Here is a 15,216-nt window from a genome sequence, read left to right on the forward strand (position 1 = left end):
ATTTTTTCATTTTTATTTCTCTCGATTTATTTTTCTCTTGTAAAATATTTGAGGTGTGTATATCGTCGATGTCGTCCATGGCTGTGGAGGGAGAGAGGAGAGACGGACACGGTGGTACACAGAAGGGTGTCATTCCTTCAACAATCAGGGACAAACATGAGAACAACGTCTCGACCATCCAACACAATTACGAAAAGCCAACAAAAGAGGATAAACATGGGAGTTTATTTAATCTTTGTTTTTCGTTACTTTTTCTTGAAAGGGTTGATGACGTTATCCGCGATTGACGATTATAAAGGTTGAGGGGATTAACTGACCATACATACAAGAAACGCAAAACGAGACGCGGCTGAACGTCTTCTCATTCCAATAATTGTCCACCTGTTTCTCCTGATCAAATTGTTCTATTATCGACAAAATAGAAATCATAATAAAGGTGACAGAATTCTGAGAGGGAGGCGATAGGTTGCGTCAGACAGGACAGATACAAGAGAGAACCGCAGAATTGCACTCGGAAGATAACAATATCCTTCTTCTTCGTCTTCTTTTTGTCTTCTATCGGGGGCTACAATTGACTTTCAATTCGAAGAATGGATAATAAATGTTCGGGTGAGGACGGGGGGTGAGAGAGAGAGAGAAGAGAGACGACGAGGAGAGAGAGTTAAGGATTGTGGTGGTGTACAAAGAGAGCGAGCAAGTCAATCTACTAATCGAACCGTGCAATCCAGTTACCTATTTGTAGCCTGCTTTTCCTCATTTTTTTTTCTTTTCGTTTTCACCATTATAGAGTGCAACAGGCCACGCACCAACGTTAATATACAAAAAAAAAATTAGAATAGAAATAAAAATTAAAAAAAAATTTAAACAAAAATTAGCCAATTCAGTGAGATATATATTGCCCTAGGAGCTTCATTCAACACTTGAAACCCCAACCCCCTTTCCCTCCCCTCCCGCAAAAGGAGATTTTCAAAATAAAAGACGTTCTAGGGACAAAAAGGGAGGGAGAAAAAAAAAAAGGACTTAAACCTCGACAACGGCGTATCACATAAGGTACCAATTCCATTCTGTCTCCTGTCAAGACAGACGAGTGCTACGCAATCACCCATCTTTCGTACTCAAGTTCGGTACATCTTCAAATTTGCTCATTAACAAAGACAAAAAAAAAAAAAAATCGGGAACAAATGACGATGAACTTCAAGATACGTCTTGACGTTTTAAATACCGTCACGCAGTCTGGAATGTCGGGACGACATTCAAAGAATAATTTAAATTCAGCGGGGCGATGGCGGTATCATCGCATCTTTCGTTTTCTCCAAGACTCGTGCGACACCGATCTCAAACTGTAGGAGCATGAGTGCGCACGTAACTCCTCTTCAACTTAGAGAAAATAAATTAAAAAATGACACAAGACAACGACGACTCAGAGATGTGAAAGAGACGCCCAGCAAAAAAAAAAAGTAAACAAAAATCAAGGAAATGAGGCGGCATATCAAATAGTTTGCAAATGCATCCCGAAACGGAATGAAACTCCTCGTTTTATGGGCTAACTATTCCGTTTGCGTTATTGTTGTTTCCCTCTCCTCTGAATATGACCTAGCGATTGCTGGATTGGATGATATTTTTTAAGGGATGGAATTCCATTACGATGGCCTTCTACGTTCACTTTTCAAATGGCGACAAGAAAATAATAATAAATAAAAAGATTGAACTGGATTTGGATTGAAAACTGAAAAAAGGAGGGGACGATGGTGGAGGGAGATGTTGCTTGTTTTCTCACCAAATGGATATGATTTTTCACTGCTCGGGCATGATTCAATGACAGGAAGATGGAATACACGCAGCCAACGAATAGGAGGAAAGATGGACTATTAAAAAAAAAAAAAAAAAAAAAAAAAAAAAAAAGGTCATTGGGAGGGAAGTTTAGGTAAAAAGGACATGATTATTTACGTGTTTCATGAGTGTATATGTTCGTGTGAGGGGAAGGAGTGTTTGATGATGGTGAAGTGGTCGAGCGGTTGATCAAAGTGAGCGACGAAATGCCAATCAAATCGAAAGAGTGTCATGAAGGAACAACGACCTGTCGAGGTTTTTCTGCATCACGCTCGTCGTCGTCATCATCCTCATCATCATCGTCGTCATCTTCATCGTCTTCATCATCCTCGTCGTCATCGTCCTAATCATTAAACGATCGAAAGATTAAGTTCTTGATCAAGATGGTTGCAAGTAAATTGCAGATATAGTGCAAGATGTACCTCTTCGTCCAAATCACCGACTTCTTCGGTCGGTTGATGGACAAAGGACAGACACTGGCGACGTTCGGCTTGCAACTGTTGCTGATGGCCATCAAGCGGTACGCCCGTCAGCCACGGATGGAGCAGGCATTCGGCTGCCGTGGCTCGCTGGTTAGGATCAAACGCCAACATGGGATGAAGAAATTCGGCAAAATCGCGCGCTTGTTGCACGTCCCATTCATATTTCTCCGTTAGCACCTCAAACAGACCCCAAGGCTTCAGTTTTGTGATGTGTCTCAGCTCTCCTGTTTCACGGCGAATCATTAAAAAGATTCCATCTTAATAAAGAGCCCTAAAAATATTAACTTACCCTTTTTATTGAAAAAGACGCGAGAATATTTTCCCGAAGCCGCGATGTGTTTTGGAATATCGCCCAACAACTCGATAATGTGAGCCAAATGGTCCTCATCCCTCGAATAATCCTCACCAGAATGAGGCTCGAACAGATAGTCACCGGTGGCTAACTCGAAAGCCTTTGAATTGAAGAAAAAAAACATCAACACCAGAACGAACTATTTTTTAAACGAACAATGCGAACATACCATGCAAGCCGTACTCCAGATATCAGCCGGAGTTCCGTATCCAGCACCGAGCAGAACTTCCAGACAACGATATTGCCTCGTCTGAATATCTTCGGTAAAGTGATGATGCTATTCAACGAGGAAAAAATGCACATGATTACCTAAATTCCAGGCAAGTGTCCGTTACGGGACTTACCACCCAACAAGCGTTGCCCAAATCCGCAATTTTCACCAACATATCGGGCCAGACTTCGCGGACAGGATCCGGTCTTTTATCCAACAATGATCGCTGGTCTGGAACAGAAGACGTGCGACGCATACTGCTTTCACCTAGTGCACAAAAACGGTTCCAATTTTAAAAATGAACGATCCTAAAATACAATGATATCACGTACTACCGATCGAGTTCTCGTTGCCATTAGGATTATCTTGTGGATTGAGAAAGCCTTCCGGTGCAGAGGCGGACGAAGCTGGATGAACTTGGGCCTCCGTCATTTCTGCGAAACTCTTGCGGTGTTCCACATCTAAGAGAGAAAGAAGAAAAACACAATGAAATTAACTCAAAAAGTAAACGAATAAGATGCAATTCTCTTTTTACTGTTTGATCCACCGTTCCTGAGAGAGGGATTGGCTGCGCACGCTTCATCTGCAGCCTGGAAGCTCGTTCCGTTCTTCTCCGTCTCTTTACATCCTGCAATCATTGCGTCATCCACACATCCGATCATACCAATGACGATGACAAAAAATAAAAAAAAAGGGGGAACGAAAAAATTAATAATAAATAATGTTAAGTTTTCCCGTCAACAAGTCAATTGCAGCTATGACATTGGGAAGTTGGCAGTGGGAAAACACGGGAGAGAGAGAGAGATATAGTGATAATGCGACAAATACGAATTGCAAATGAAATGTAAATATTCTAGAGATGGTGCACCCCATTTTAATGTTCCGCGATGCGCACAAACGCGGAACCACGCGACGCAGCCACAAAAGACCCTGAAGAGATCGATGTGTGTCGCGTGCAGAACCGCTGATGCGTTTCGGTGCTTTCAAGGCGAATCGAGCCATTTGTCTCCTGATTTTGTACCGACGTTTTTGTTTTTTTCAAAAACAACTCTCTCTCATTTCTAGTACACTATGTGCGTAAAACATGAGCGCATGAAACGATAGCTACCGTCATGGCGCATTCTCCAGTTTTCATTCTGTCAATGCTAATGACAGCCATAACTCGCTCGCATTTCATTACTAGTCATTGCGCTTCGCCTACCCCCGATTCCGCCACTTGCCCATTATCGTAGCGCAGAGATGAAAAAGTGATTTTGAATCGAAAAAAAAAGAAGGGAGTTTGTGAGTACCATTGATCTGGAGATTCTCCTCCAGCTCCTCAAGCTGTTGGAGCTGTTTTTCCAGCAATTCCGCCTTCTTTTTGGCTTTCTTTTTCATCTTCTTCTTCTTGCTCTTTGACATGTTGGTCGTGTTGGGCGACTGCAGCTCTTTGGGCGCCGTGCTCACTGCAATAGAAAGAAGCGACTCGGAATTAAAAGACAAGGCAAGAAATAGCAATGAATCCCCTCCACATCCTCATTTCTTTCAGACTCTCCAACAGGCGTCTGCTCTCGACTTGGAGAGGAACAAAAGAAATCAAAGGCTTTAAGGCGAAAGAGGGAGTGAGACTAAGAACGAATATAACGAGAACAAGAAAGTCAGCGAGATAATGAACCATTCGACATCTACAGCCAAACGGGATCGGCACGTTTCGTTTGCCAGACGACAAGAGAATTATAAGAAATAAACTTCAGAGAGTCTCATACAAAAAAAAAAAGTATGATAATGACAACAACATAATAATACCTAAAGATCCGGGAAGTTTCATGCCCATCTTATGCCATTGGGTGGCATCAGCTGCCAACTTCCGGATGAAGGGCTCATCGACGCAAATCAATATATTTTCAGGCTTGATGTCTGTGTGGATGATGCGACACTTGGTATGCAAATAATCTAAACCTTCAAGGACCTAAACAAGCGATGGAAACGTTAAAAATCGTTTCGAGACTCTTCAGTATAATTTGATTGATCAAACCTGGCGGATGATGGTCTTGACGTTGAGCAGGGGAATGCCTTGGTACTGGCTGCGGATGATGAGCTTGAGGAGGTTGTGGCCGAGAACCTCAAAGACCATGCAGACGTGCGTCCCGTTGATTCCGCTGATCTTAAAGTCGTCGAGAAGCTGGACCGTCTTCTCGCGTTTAGGATCCGTTTCATCGCTCTCGCGGACGCAGCGCAGCAACTTGATCTCGTCCAGGGCCGTCTCCGTGTAGTGCGATGCGCTCTTGACCACCTTGAGGGCCACAAATCGCTTCGCCCTGCACAATAATAATTAAAAAAAAAGTTCACAACGTGAAACCGTGAAAATTATGCGAAATTTGCGCAGACATTGTCTGTATAATAAAAAAGACAAAACTTATAAAAAAAAAAAAAAAAATAGGGATCGTAAAACAAGAACTGACACCAAATCCCAGCAGAGCCAGACGGTGGAGAAATGGCCCCATCCCAGTTTGCGCACGACGTGATATCGATTGTGAAAGAGGTCACCAATCTTGACTGGATGGTATCCACCTGGACAAAGAGAGAGACGAAAGGAAAACAAACTAAGTAACGAAAAACGACAACACACAGACGAGAGCGCGCGGGTCGAATGAGGTATTCGCAGCTCTAGACAAAAACAAAACAAAATCGATGGGAATAGCATGCGTAAACTTGGGAAGTGGATCAGGTAGGATCATCGAAGCAAAACAGAAAGGATATGGGCGATGTGGGGGGGGGGGGGGGGGGGGGTGGAAAGGGAAAAAGAAAAGTCGCTGATACTGATCGATAATGTTCTACCAACTAACCAGCTGGGCACACTGTTCGATGCTCAGCATTAAGGAAGCAGAGAAAAGAAAAGGAGCTTTCTTTTCTCTATTTCTACTGTACCTTTAGTGTAATCCCTGGGATCTTCTTGTTCGTCGTCATCAGAGCCTAGGATCTCTTCGTCTTCGTCTAGCGTTTCAGAGATCGATCCCTTGACATCGTTCCTAAAACAATCGAAACAAACGCAAGAATGAAGCCTCTGTATCGCAAGAGAAATCATGCAAAGCATTGATGACCAATATCAACTTGCGGTTCGACGCTCATCTGGCAACTGCCACCAGATAAGGGCGTCACGGATCATTTAATCACATATCAACCGGTCACCTCATCAGCTTTTTCGTGATTGGCGGTGCATTCAGCACAACAAAAGAGGGACACTGGATATCGATTGGGTGAATCGACAAACTCGCTTTTACTTGATAATCTATTAGCCTTAGTTTCCGTGTTTCTCTCCTACTCGGCTATATCCGTCTGTTTAAACAATTTCGTGAATCGATAACTTGATTATACGCTTTCTTTTTTATCAGCTCGTATCAACTTTGCAAACCGTGGTCGGTACTAGCAACAAAGCCCAAATGGCATCTATCGCCCCAGCAACCTCAGGTGAGATTGTCGTCAACAAAAAATGGAGGGGGGACCTTACACAATCGAGCAAACAACCAGCCGCTTCACGGTGTCAACAACAATCACATTTACATCGAACGTTGTCAAGCGTCGCATAAAATCGATAAAAATAAGAATGTGTGTACAAGCATCTAAAAACATGTAGATATTCCTTTCGTGTGTGTGTTGTGTTTGACGGGGAGAAATGGGTGTTCCTTTGTCGCATCATCGCTCTACCATCAGGACGTGTACAGCCCACCCCAGTGAGAGAAAAGCCAGGACAACATGCCGACTCGAACGATGGCCTATGGATCGATTCATTTGAAATTCTAAATGGGGGAGGGTGGGGGGACAACTCACCCGCTGCTGGCAGTGTCGAATTCCATTGAACAATCAGACACTGCATCGTCAAATGAAAACGACAACGAGGACGGGGCCGTTGCGAACGATGGGCTGCTCGAAATCGATTGAAATTCAAATTCATTTTCTTCTTCATCGCTCGCGTTACTTCCGTCAGGCCGACCGATATAACAGGCAGTCAACGACGAACAGATCAAAAGCGTATGCTGGAGCGGTGGCTCTTGCCCAGTGACGGCCAATGATTCGCCAGAACAAGACGAGGACCAACCATCGGAAGAGAACGAAGTCGCATCGCACAGTTCCATCAACACGTTATCTCCGCCTTCTTCCAATTCTTCCTGATACGTGACGGCGCAAAGGGCCGGTTTTCTAACGGGCAAACTCAAGCAACCCGACGCCGGTCCAATGAACAGTCGATCGTAATCGTTTTCGACGATCATAGCGTCAAAGGAATCCGAATCGTCGGCGAAATAATCGATCCAGTCTCCGTCGTCCCGCCATCGCCGCCGATGGAGTCGCAAGCCACTGGCCATGCGGCCGTGACGGCCGTCCGTCGGCAAACTGCGATGCCAGCCCATCAGATTGCGAATCATTAAATAGGCGAAAATCATCGTCAACATGGCGGCAACTAGCGGACGAGCGGCCACAATCACCGAGTCCGGCTTCTCGATTTTGGCCGGCCTTTCGATGTGTTCTCCTCCGCCTTCGTCGAGTAACCAAATGAGTTTCGCGCTGCCCGATCGACTTGTCCACCAACACTCGCGCTGGCTCCGACTGATCAGCCAACGATCCACTGGCGTAAAAGAGGCGAACGACTCTGTCCGCTCTGATAGAAGCCAAGGCGGAAGTGGGTCCGTCTCGGCCATGCTCGTATCGTTGAAAGCGTCGATGGGGCAGGTGCACATTGACGCCGTATCGTCTCTCATCGTCCAACGAACAAGCTCAATCGCACGCACGCACGCACGCACGCACAACAAAATGACTAACGCTTCACAATTCCAAACTGCTCCATTCGTGTTTTGTTTTCTTTTTTTTTGGCGACAGTTCGTGTTCCAAAAATAAATAACAATAAGCAACACGCAAAAAAAAAGAAACTGATTAGAGAATTAGTAAGGGGAGAGGAGGTCAGAGAAGGCGGAGTTGACGGACAGCGTTGTGAATTCACGGAGGGAAAACGGAAGACTAGTGCTGGAAATGCCAGTAGCATCTCCACGATCTCTCTCCTACTGTTTGGACGTCCGCGTTTCGCTTGAAGGAGAGAGTAGAGGGGGAGAGCAAAATGCGGGGAGCTTGCAATGAATATAGGCCGCCTCATTCTAAAGACTAGCCTCCCAACGTTCCAAAATAAACGCAAAGGGGGACAGCGCAAAAAAAAGATCTCAAGGACAAGGCGGTAGCTATTTCCGAATTGGCCCGGCTTGGCAGCGGACAGAGCACCCTTCTGCGTCTCGTCCGCTCGCACGACGTATCAATCAATCCAGCCAACTTCTTCTATCCCCCACCACCTCGCACACACACCATCTCCATTCGTCCAATACAGTTCCAACAACTCTTCAAGACTTGTATCGATTTGGCCATAGAAATCGATTACACAAATCCAACACCGTTTTGTCAATCTTTCCGATTCGTTTCATTCCTTTTGACCCTGTTCGCGAGAGACTAATCGATTACAAACAACATACGCAGCTGGGGTATTCTTTTTCGAAAAAAAAAAAAAAAAAAAAAAAAAAATCCTATACTTAGTTTCCCCACTCACTGATGATCGTTTTTGTGTGTGTGTAAGAGGGGTTACGGAGGGCGTGTATAGTTTGGCTTGGTATCATCGTTCTCTCATCTATAAGCAGCATACTACGATGACGCACGACAAATAATTTATGAATATTGGCCCAAAAGCACAAATAGATACGAAACAACAAAAAAAAATAGGAATAACACCCCAGAGATGTAGCATATCCGGCCGGAATTCGGATGCTATATACAAAAACAAAGACAAACAATAAACAGCGAGCATAGAAGGGCTAGTGGAACAAGAATCCCGGAATGGGTCTAGGGAGCTTTCCGGTTCATCAACATGTAGAAAAGCAAAGCCAAGAGATTGACGGCAGAGTATTAAGAAAGCAAAAAAAAAAGCTAAACAAGAAAAAAAAAGAATGAAGGCAAACCTTCCCCATTTTTTCCAAGAAAACAAACAAGATAAATAGGAAAAAAAAAGATATTGTCGAATATGAATAAAGACACAAAAGAATGGTTGACATTACTCAACTCTACGTTTACCCACAAAAAAATAAACGGGATGAACGCAACCATTGAAAGCACAAAAAAAGGTGTATCAGAGAAGCCTAAAGGCGGAGGGGAGTTACGACGTGCTTCTCGAATGAGATTAGTCACGTTGACGAGCCACTCTATCGAGCTGAGTAGAGAGAGACATTCGCTTCTTAATGAGGACCTCCCCCCTACGCTTATCGTTTTCATAACATCCGACCCGAGAGAATTGACGCTAGGACTAACATCGGCGTTCCACCATGAAACTAACCACTAAGGTACTCCAGTGCGAATGACAGAAGACGAGGACCAAAAAAAAAAAAGAAAGATGTAGAGCATCTGTTTTGACAGCGTGCTATTGCCATTTCGTCTCGTGCCCCTCGCTCTGAGCCCTGTCCTCTTTCCGTCCAATTTGATCGCGGCTCGGAGCAGTCAAGGAGAGACAAAGAAACTCGCAAGAACAAACAGCGAAAACAGATGATACATTGAAAAAAAAAAAAAAAAAAATAGAAGTCTCTCCTGTAGATATTATCATGCACAGCGAAATATCTAGCAAGGAAACACGATACGCAATCAAAAGTTTTCGATACCCTCCCGTCCTGATCCGTTCGCCTTTCAGCATTACCACGAGCAACTCGGGTCTTGTCGATCGTACTTCTGCAACCCAAATCCCTACGATATCAAGTTGGCAGGCAAAAATGGATACACATCACACAACAAAAAAGAAACGACGAGAAACACGAGCTCGACGCTCGATACTTTCCCTCCTTCGACGAACAACAACCCATAAAATAATCAATCTTTTGAAAAACATGTTGGCGCTGGGTACGCCACCGATAGGGCACAACACGCACAAAAATTGGCCAACAACGACGGGGAGGGCCTTTTACAATCTCGCATCTTTTCAAGTGCGAGATGCCGGTTCAACAGTCCAACTCACCGCCAACGCGGATGAGCATGTCGTTTTGTACTCGTCCATCACACCCAATTATCAGCATCCATTAATAAAGACCCTATTAGGCAGGACGGGGCCAATTCTTGCAACTAGCTGATGCATTATCCATCGATCTCTTCGCGTTTTCGCAGCCCCCAACTTTGCAGCTGTCGTTACACACGTCCGCGTTACGTTGAGCGGAAAGAGCGCAAGAAAGACATCAAAGAAACTAATGACAAACGACATCCCCAACTCTCCTCATTGAACTTTCATCACGAACGGGAGAGGCCGGAAAGGCATCACACACGCACACACACCGAGTCCTTATTTCAATCATTCAAAAGGTTGCTAGAAAATATATATATATGTCCGCTAGCGGGAAGCCGAAAAGAGAAAGAAACCTAACACAGACGTAACCCCTTTTCCCGTTTTGATTCTGACGTCTTTGTGCCCGTCGGTCGATTCAGGTCTATGTCGTCCGCCACCCACCCAGCGAGACCGACCGGCAAAAAAGAAGAAAAATGCCCTCTCGTTCAATTTCTTAGTCTACTCAAACCTTAACATGCCATGCAGATTGGATTGGATCGATTGACTGACGCAACATATTCTCAAAGACGTTTTCGTTTTTCTCTCTTTTTGTATGTGTGTTCAATTTCCTTTGAACACTGAAAAGAAGAAGGGGGGGGGAAAGAAATCGGAGGCAATCATTGAAATTACCTGGCCGCCAAGATGGTACTATTGCGGACAGGCTGACGCGAGCGCGACGGACGTTGCATGTCCAATCGGTAATGCGAAAATTCACCAAACGGTCCGCAAAAGGAACCGCCTTCGTCACCGACGTCGTGATGGAAACGGTGGCGACGCATCGCCAATGTTGTTGTAGCAGCAATGCTAGAGGTGGTGGCCGTCGTGGCGGTATCGAACGACGGATCAAGTCCGCTTGGCGGGAGTGACAGTGAAGCTTGTCTGTATTGAGAGGCGAGTGGCGGCGCACGAAAGGCCGAACCGGTCGAAGGAATCATTAACGACGGATTCTCGTGAGTGGCAGTGGCCGGCCACAAATAAGGACGGGGAGGGATTATTCCAGCTGTCCCGACCGCTTGACTGGATACAATCGATAAAGGTAAGGCGGTGTGGTGTGATGGGGTAGAAAAAGGCACAAGGACTCCGGTCGGGACGTAGGCAGCTGGATCGGTGATGGTCGTGGTCGACAGGATTGACGAGGATTGATGCAAATGAGGCAGGGGACTAGGGGTCGTGTTGATGCTACTTCCGCCGCTGACACTTCCGTTGAACGAGGACGCATCCGTTCGGTACTTGGGAGAGCGTGGCGACAACGCGCAAGGACGGACCAACGCAGGACACGACGTCGTGCTCGACTGACGGTTCAAAGTGCGGCGATTCTGCGTTTCGAAATACAAAAGACTCGGATCGCTCCCGACCGTCCCCTGTTGCGGCTGATGGAGTAACGCCGCCTCCTCCAATTCGGCTTCCGCACCGGATGAGTAATCGAAGGAAAAAGGTCGGCACAGTTGCGAGCTCCTCGCTCTCTGACTCGTCGGCAGGTAGGCGGACGGTTGCAGTCCGGCGGCCATGTCGGCATCGCTGACACACGGCACGTCGCACGACAAGGGTCGCGGCAAGAGGCGTCGTGATTGGTTGATGACTTTAGCTGCGGCGGATACGGGCGGCACGGGCAGCTTCCTCGACAGCGAAAGTTTCGGCGAATCGCGAACGCTCGCACTTCCAATCGAGGCCGATCCCGACGAGGGACGAATGAGAGCATCCATCTCATCCATCGCATCTGCCACGCTTGCCATCATCAAATCACTTTGGCTCATGTGATGGCCCGACGACGACATTTTGCTGTGGTGATCGGCGGGATGAGCTCGCCGCGGAACGGGTAGCTTACGACCGGCCACTCCGATAAGAGCCGATGGATGGAGGACGGTCGAAGATACGACAGGTGCTGACGGCGAACTCGTCAGAGACAAATGCAATACGCTCAAATCGCAAATATCAAAGCTGCCACCATACGTCTGAGTCAGTCTAAGTAAGGACGTTGCTTGCGCCAAGGCCGGAGACGGCAGATGACGACGCGGACGATGCATGTCTGCTGGCGAAGACGATGTAGATGAAGTGCCGAACCGATCGGACGGTGGCATAGTGGAAAACTCATCCATATCGATGGATAAAACAAAAACAAAAAGGGGGTTTCACAGCAACCGAAAGAAAGAAAAATCAATCACGCAAAACACACATCTGGGCGGATCAGAGTGCTACAACTTGCACTCGAGGAAAAAAACACACACGACTGACGAACGGCTACCTCGGAACGCGACTGAGAGGAACCGCTCCTTCCCTAACTTTACGGTCTTGCACGGATGGTAGCCAAACCCCTTGAGGGTGGGGCAGGGGTGCGCTCTGACCTGACGCGCTCCTTCCCTCCGACTCTCTCTCTCTCTCTCCAACGCCCGCTACTCCAGCACACCTTACTCCAGCGGGATAGACCACCAACTACAGGCCGAGCACACACAAGCAAGGTAGCAAATCAATAACAAAGGACCACTAGTTATAAGGTAGCAACGGCCAATGTCAGTCGAGGGAATAGTGGGGGAGGGGGTTGTCCAGTAAGGCAACGAGGGGGAAAAAAGAACTCAAACGTATTTTTTTTACAAATATTGAAAAAAGGCGTGAAACGGAAAAAGAAAAATTCAAAAGGTTTGTCTAAATGAACTCTGCACCGCCGTATTCTTCTCTTTTTTGTGATCCACTTGAAGGAACATCGGGTAGAGGATTTCCGCTAAAAGATTTCAACCCGAAAAAAAGGTGAGAACTTTCGTGGATTTGTAACAATCCCGTCGTCATCGCTACACGTTTCTCTCTTTTCGCTACGCTGCCATGTCGTGTGAGTGTATGTGTGGGAACTAACGCTGAAAAAAAAAAAAAAAACTTTTGCCTTGATCCGGGACAATCAATACCACACATACGGAGGGTGTAGACGTTGCGAGTTGGGGCGGGTCTCATGATGGTAGAGCTCTCTTAATCTCGATATGTACGTGGTACGTGGACGATGGTGCCGTCGAAAAAAATCTCTACAATGTCTTGCTGTCTTTGTTTCTATTTGTTTTATCTCTGAGCTATGACAGCCGCATCGTTATGATTTCAGTTGCCTAGACGACCGAACGTAACACAATGAGAACTTACTTGGCGTCGCACCCGTCAGTGACGCTTTCTTCCACGATGACGATAAACGACGACGAGGTGACGAACTGACGTTCTTTGCGAATTGAATGACGAAACTCTCCGTTCGTGTCATCATCTCTCTCGATAGCGTAGATAAGGATCGCGCAAGTAGCGACTGGTACCAAAAGGGCCCAAAAGCTACCGGGTATCCACGAAAGGATCCACTGATCCATTAAAGGGCAACGCTCACGATTTAAAACACAAGAGAAAAGCGAAATACGTTTTCTACGAAGTACACGATTCGAAAGCTAAACCATCCATCTGAGATAGATGGAATGCACTCCGCCACAGTCAGTGTTCCCCTACGGTGTGAGATACCATGTGCCGGTCACGTGAACCTAAGCATTCACACACATACGATATACTTAGAGAAGGACAAAGACACAAAAGCTCTAGGCTGCTTTTCTTTTTTTCCCTTGCCCCTACGGCAATCTGAACCCCACGGACTTTCCCAAGGATCAAGAAAATAACCAACCGCCCCTCCTTTAAGTTGTTAACTAAATGGAGAAACTATCTAAAAGTTAAACTGTTGTAAAGAAATAGCAATCCGGAAGGGTTATCTCTCCCGTTGTGGAAACCGGAGCGAGGTAATGCAACTGCTGATGCTAAGGTCGTCGAGTAAGCGTCAACGTCATGTCGCCAGATCAACGTCAAAGATGAGTTTGCAATGAAACATGTCTACCTTGTTTAGGCGCGAATTGGGGCTCCAACGCGTATCGATTTCACATCGACCACTACAGAGATGACCAAGGTCAAACTTACTTCGAGCAAATTCTATCACAGAAAAATGTACTAAATATCCATTCCCCCTAAACATCGTGATTAGAATCCTGCGAAAACCAGTGGAGAACTGAAAAGAAAAAAATAGTTGGTCAAATTGACACTTGTGAAATGAAAGACCTAACCAACGAACAACAAAGAAGGAAGTAAGAGTTCCAACATAAAAACGTTCTAGAATTGTGACGACAAACCAAACTTCATTTCGTGCACGAGGATTCAGCAAGACAAAAATCGTCTGCCACAAACGTTGAAAAAGAAACTACGATGGAAAACGGGCTGCGTGACCCTCTTGACGTTGCCCTATTGACACGCATGAAATAAGCATGACGTATACCCTTCTATTCCAAAGGTTGAGTTGATAAAGGGTAGGCACGAGTGGAGAGATCAAGACACAAGTGTCCATTGCAACCACCACTAAAACCACTTTCGTTTGGAGCAGATGGAAGACACAAAAGAATCAAATTGCGCTGTTGCAAGAAAGAGCTTTGGGACTGCACAACGGATCTCAGCAATCCTCAACTTACATCTTTACTTTGAGAATACCTGAATAGCTCTCACGACTTGCAGCTCAGATAAATCATTAAGAAAAAAACATCCTTCCTGTAAATGTGACAGATAAGACTCACCTTGGTGTTGGTTTTGCTGATGGTCGCTTGTCCTTCTTTGTGGAGTCTTCTTCTCTTGTTTCCTTTTCTCTGGGTCGTCCTTTGCCTTTATTAGAGTTTTTATATCTTTTCTTCTTTGCCTGGATAGCTAGCACTGTTTCATCACACAAAAACAGCACGTTGAGGCGTGAGCGAGCCAGGGTAGGGCATGAAACAAAAAAAACAGGGAAATGGCAATACAGGTGTGATTTGTAAATCTGTAATATTATAAAAAGTACACCGAAAACGGGTGCACTCACCTCTACGGTTGGTATCACTCTTGATTGAGCTCATGTTTGTTAAAAAAAATCGGGCCCCAGACGAGTTTGGGACGCTTACAGTGAGAAACAATCGGCAGCCATATTCGATGGGGAAACAACTGATAGCTGCGTTGCCAATTGGTATGCTATTTGAATTTGTGGGTTTTCAACTTGCTTTATCATGCAGCGGGAAAGCAGACGTGCGATCGGATCCCTCGACGTTTCTTTCCTTTCCTTGTTTAATAGTTCAAAATATTTTTGTCTTAATGGTGACAAAAAGAAAGAAATCTTAATATGGCAAAAAGCAATCCTTAGAGTTATTTCCTGGGATTCTAACTATTGCTACACCTATTTGCAGACAGTTGAATTCCATGGGAAAAGAAGCAAAGAATAGCAGACATGTATTTC

General features: G+C 45.6%; 1 protein-coding gene across 5 annotated transcripts; it reads right to left on the bottom strand.

Moving 5' to 3' along the window:
• Nucleotides 1–206: 206 nt before the first annotated feature.
• LOC130694456 (SRSF protein kinase 3-like) lies at nucleotides 207–14,937 on the bottom strand. Of its 5 annotated transcripts, none has more exons than XR_009420902.1 (14): nucleotides 10,596–12,076; nucleotides 5,783–5,883; nucleotides 5,317–5,425; nucleotides 4,890–5,172; nucleotides 4,661–4,823; nucleotides 4,165–4,320; nucleotides 3,411–3,503; nucleotides 3,208–3,336; nucleotides 3,009–3,142; nucleotides 2,834–2,941; nucleotides 2,602–2,764; nucleotides 2,253–2,536; nucleotides 1,948–2,173; nucleotides 207–1,865 (listed from the first exon to the last, which is right to left on the bottom strand). XR_009420902.1 is itself a non-coding variant. In XM_059495071.1 (14 exons), exons 1-14 carry the CDS (start codon nucleotides 14,840–14,842, stop codon nucleotides 2,060–2,062), a joined length of 2,004 nt encoding a protein of 667 aa, XP_059351054.1. In that variant the 5' UTR covers nucleotides 14,843–14,937; the 3' UTR covers nucleotides 207–2,059. The 5 variants fall into 5 exon arrangements, 4 of the variants coding, with proteins under 4 accessions (XP_059351054.1, XP_059351051.1, XP_059351053.1 ...); XM_059495071.1 differs by lacking the exon at nucleotides 10,596–12,076 and adding exons at nucleotides 14,531–14,663; nucleotides 14,809–14,937 and having other exon boundaries at nucleotides 207–2,173; XM_059495068.1 differs by having other exon boundaries at nucleotides 207–2,173.
• Nucleotides 14,938–15,216: the final 279 nt, after the last annotated feature.

This window comes from Daphnia carinata, chromosome 4, assembly GCF_022539665.2.
Source record: "Daphnia carinata strain CSIRO-1 chromosome 4, CSIRO_AGI_Dcar_HiC_V3, whole genome shotgun sequence".
Taxonomy (NCBI): Eukaryota; Metazoa; Arthropoda; class Branchiopoda; order Diplostraca; family Daphniidae; genus Daphnia; species Daphnia carinata.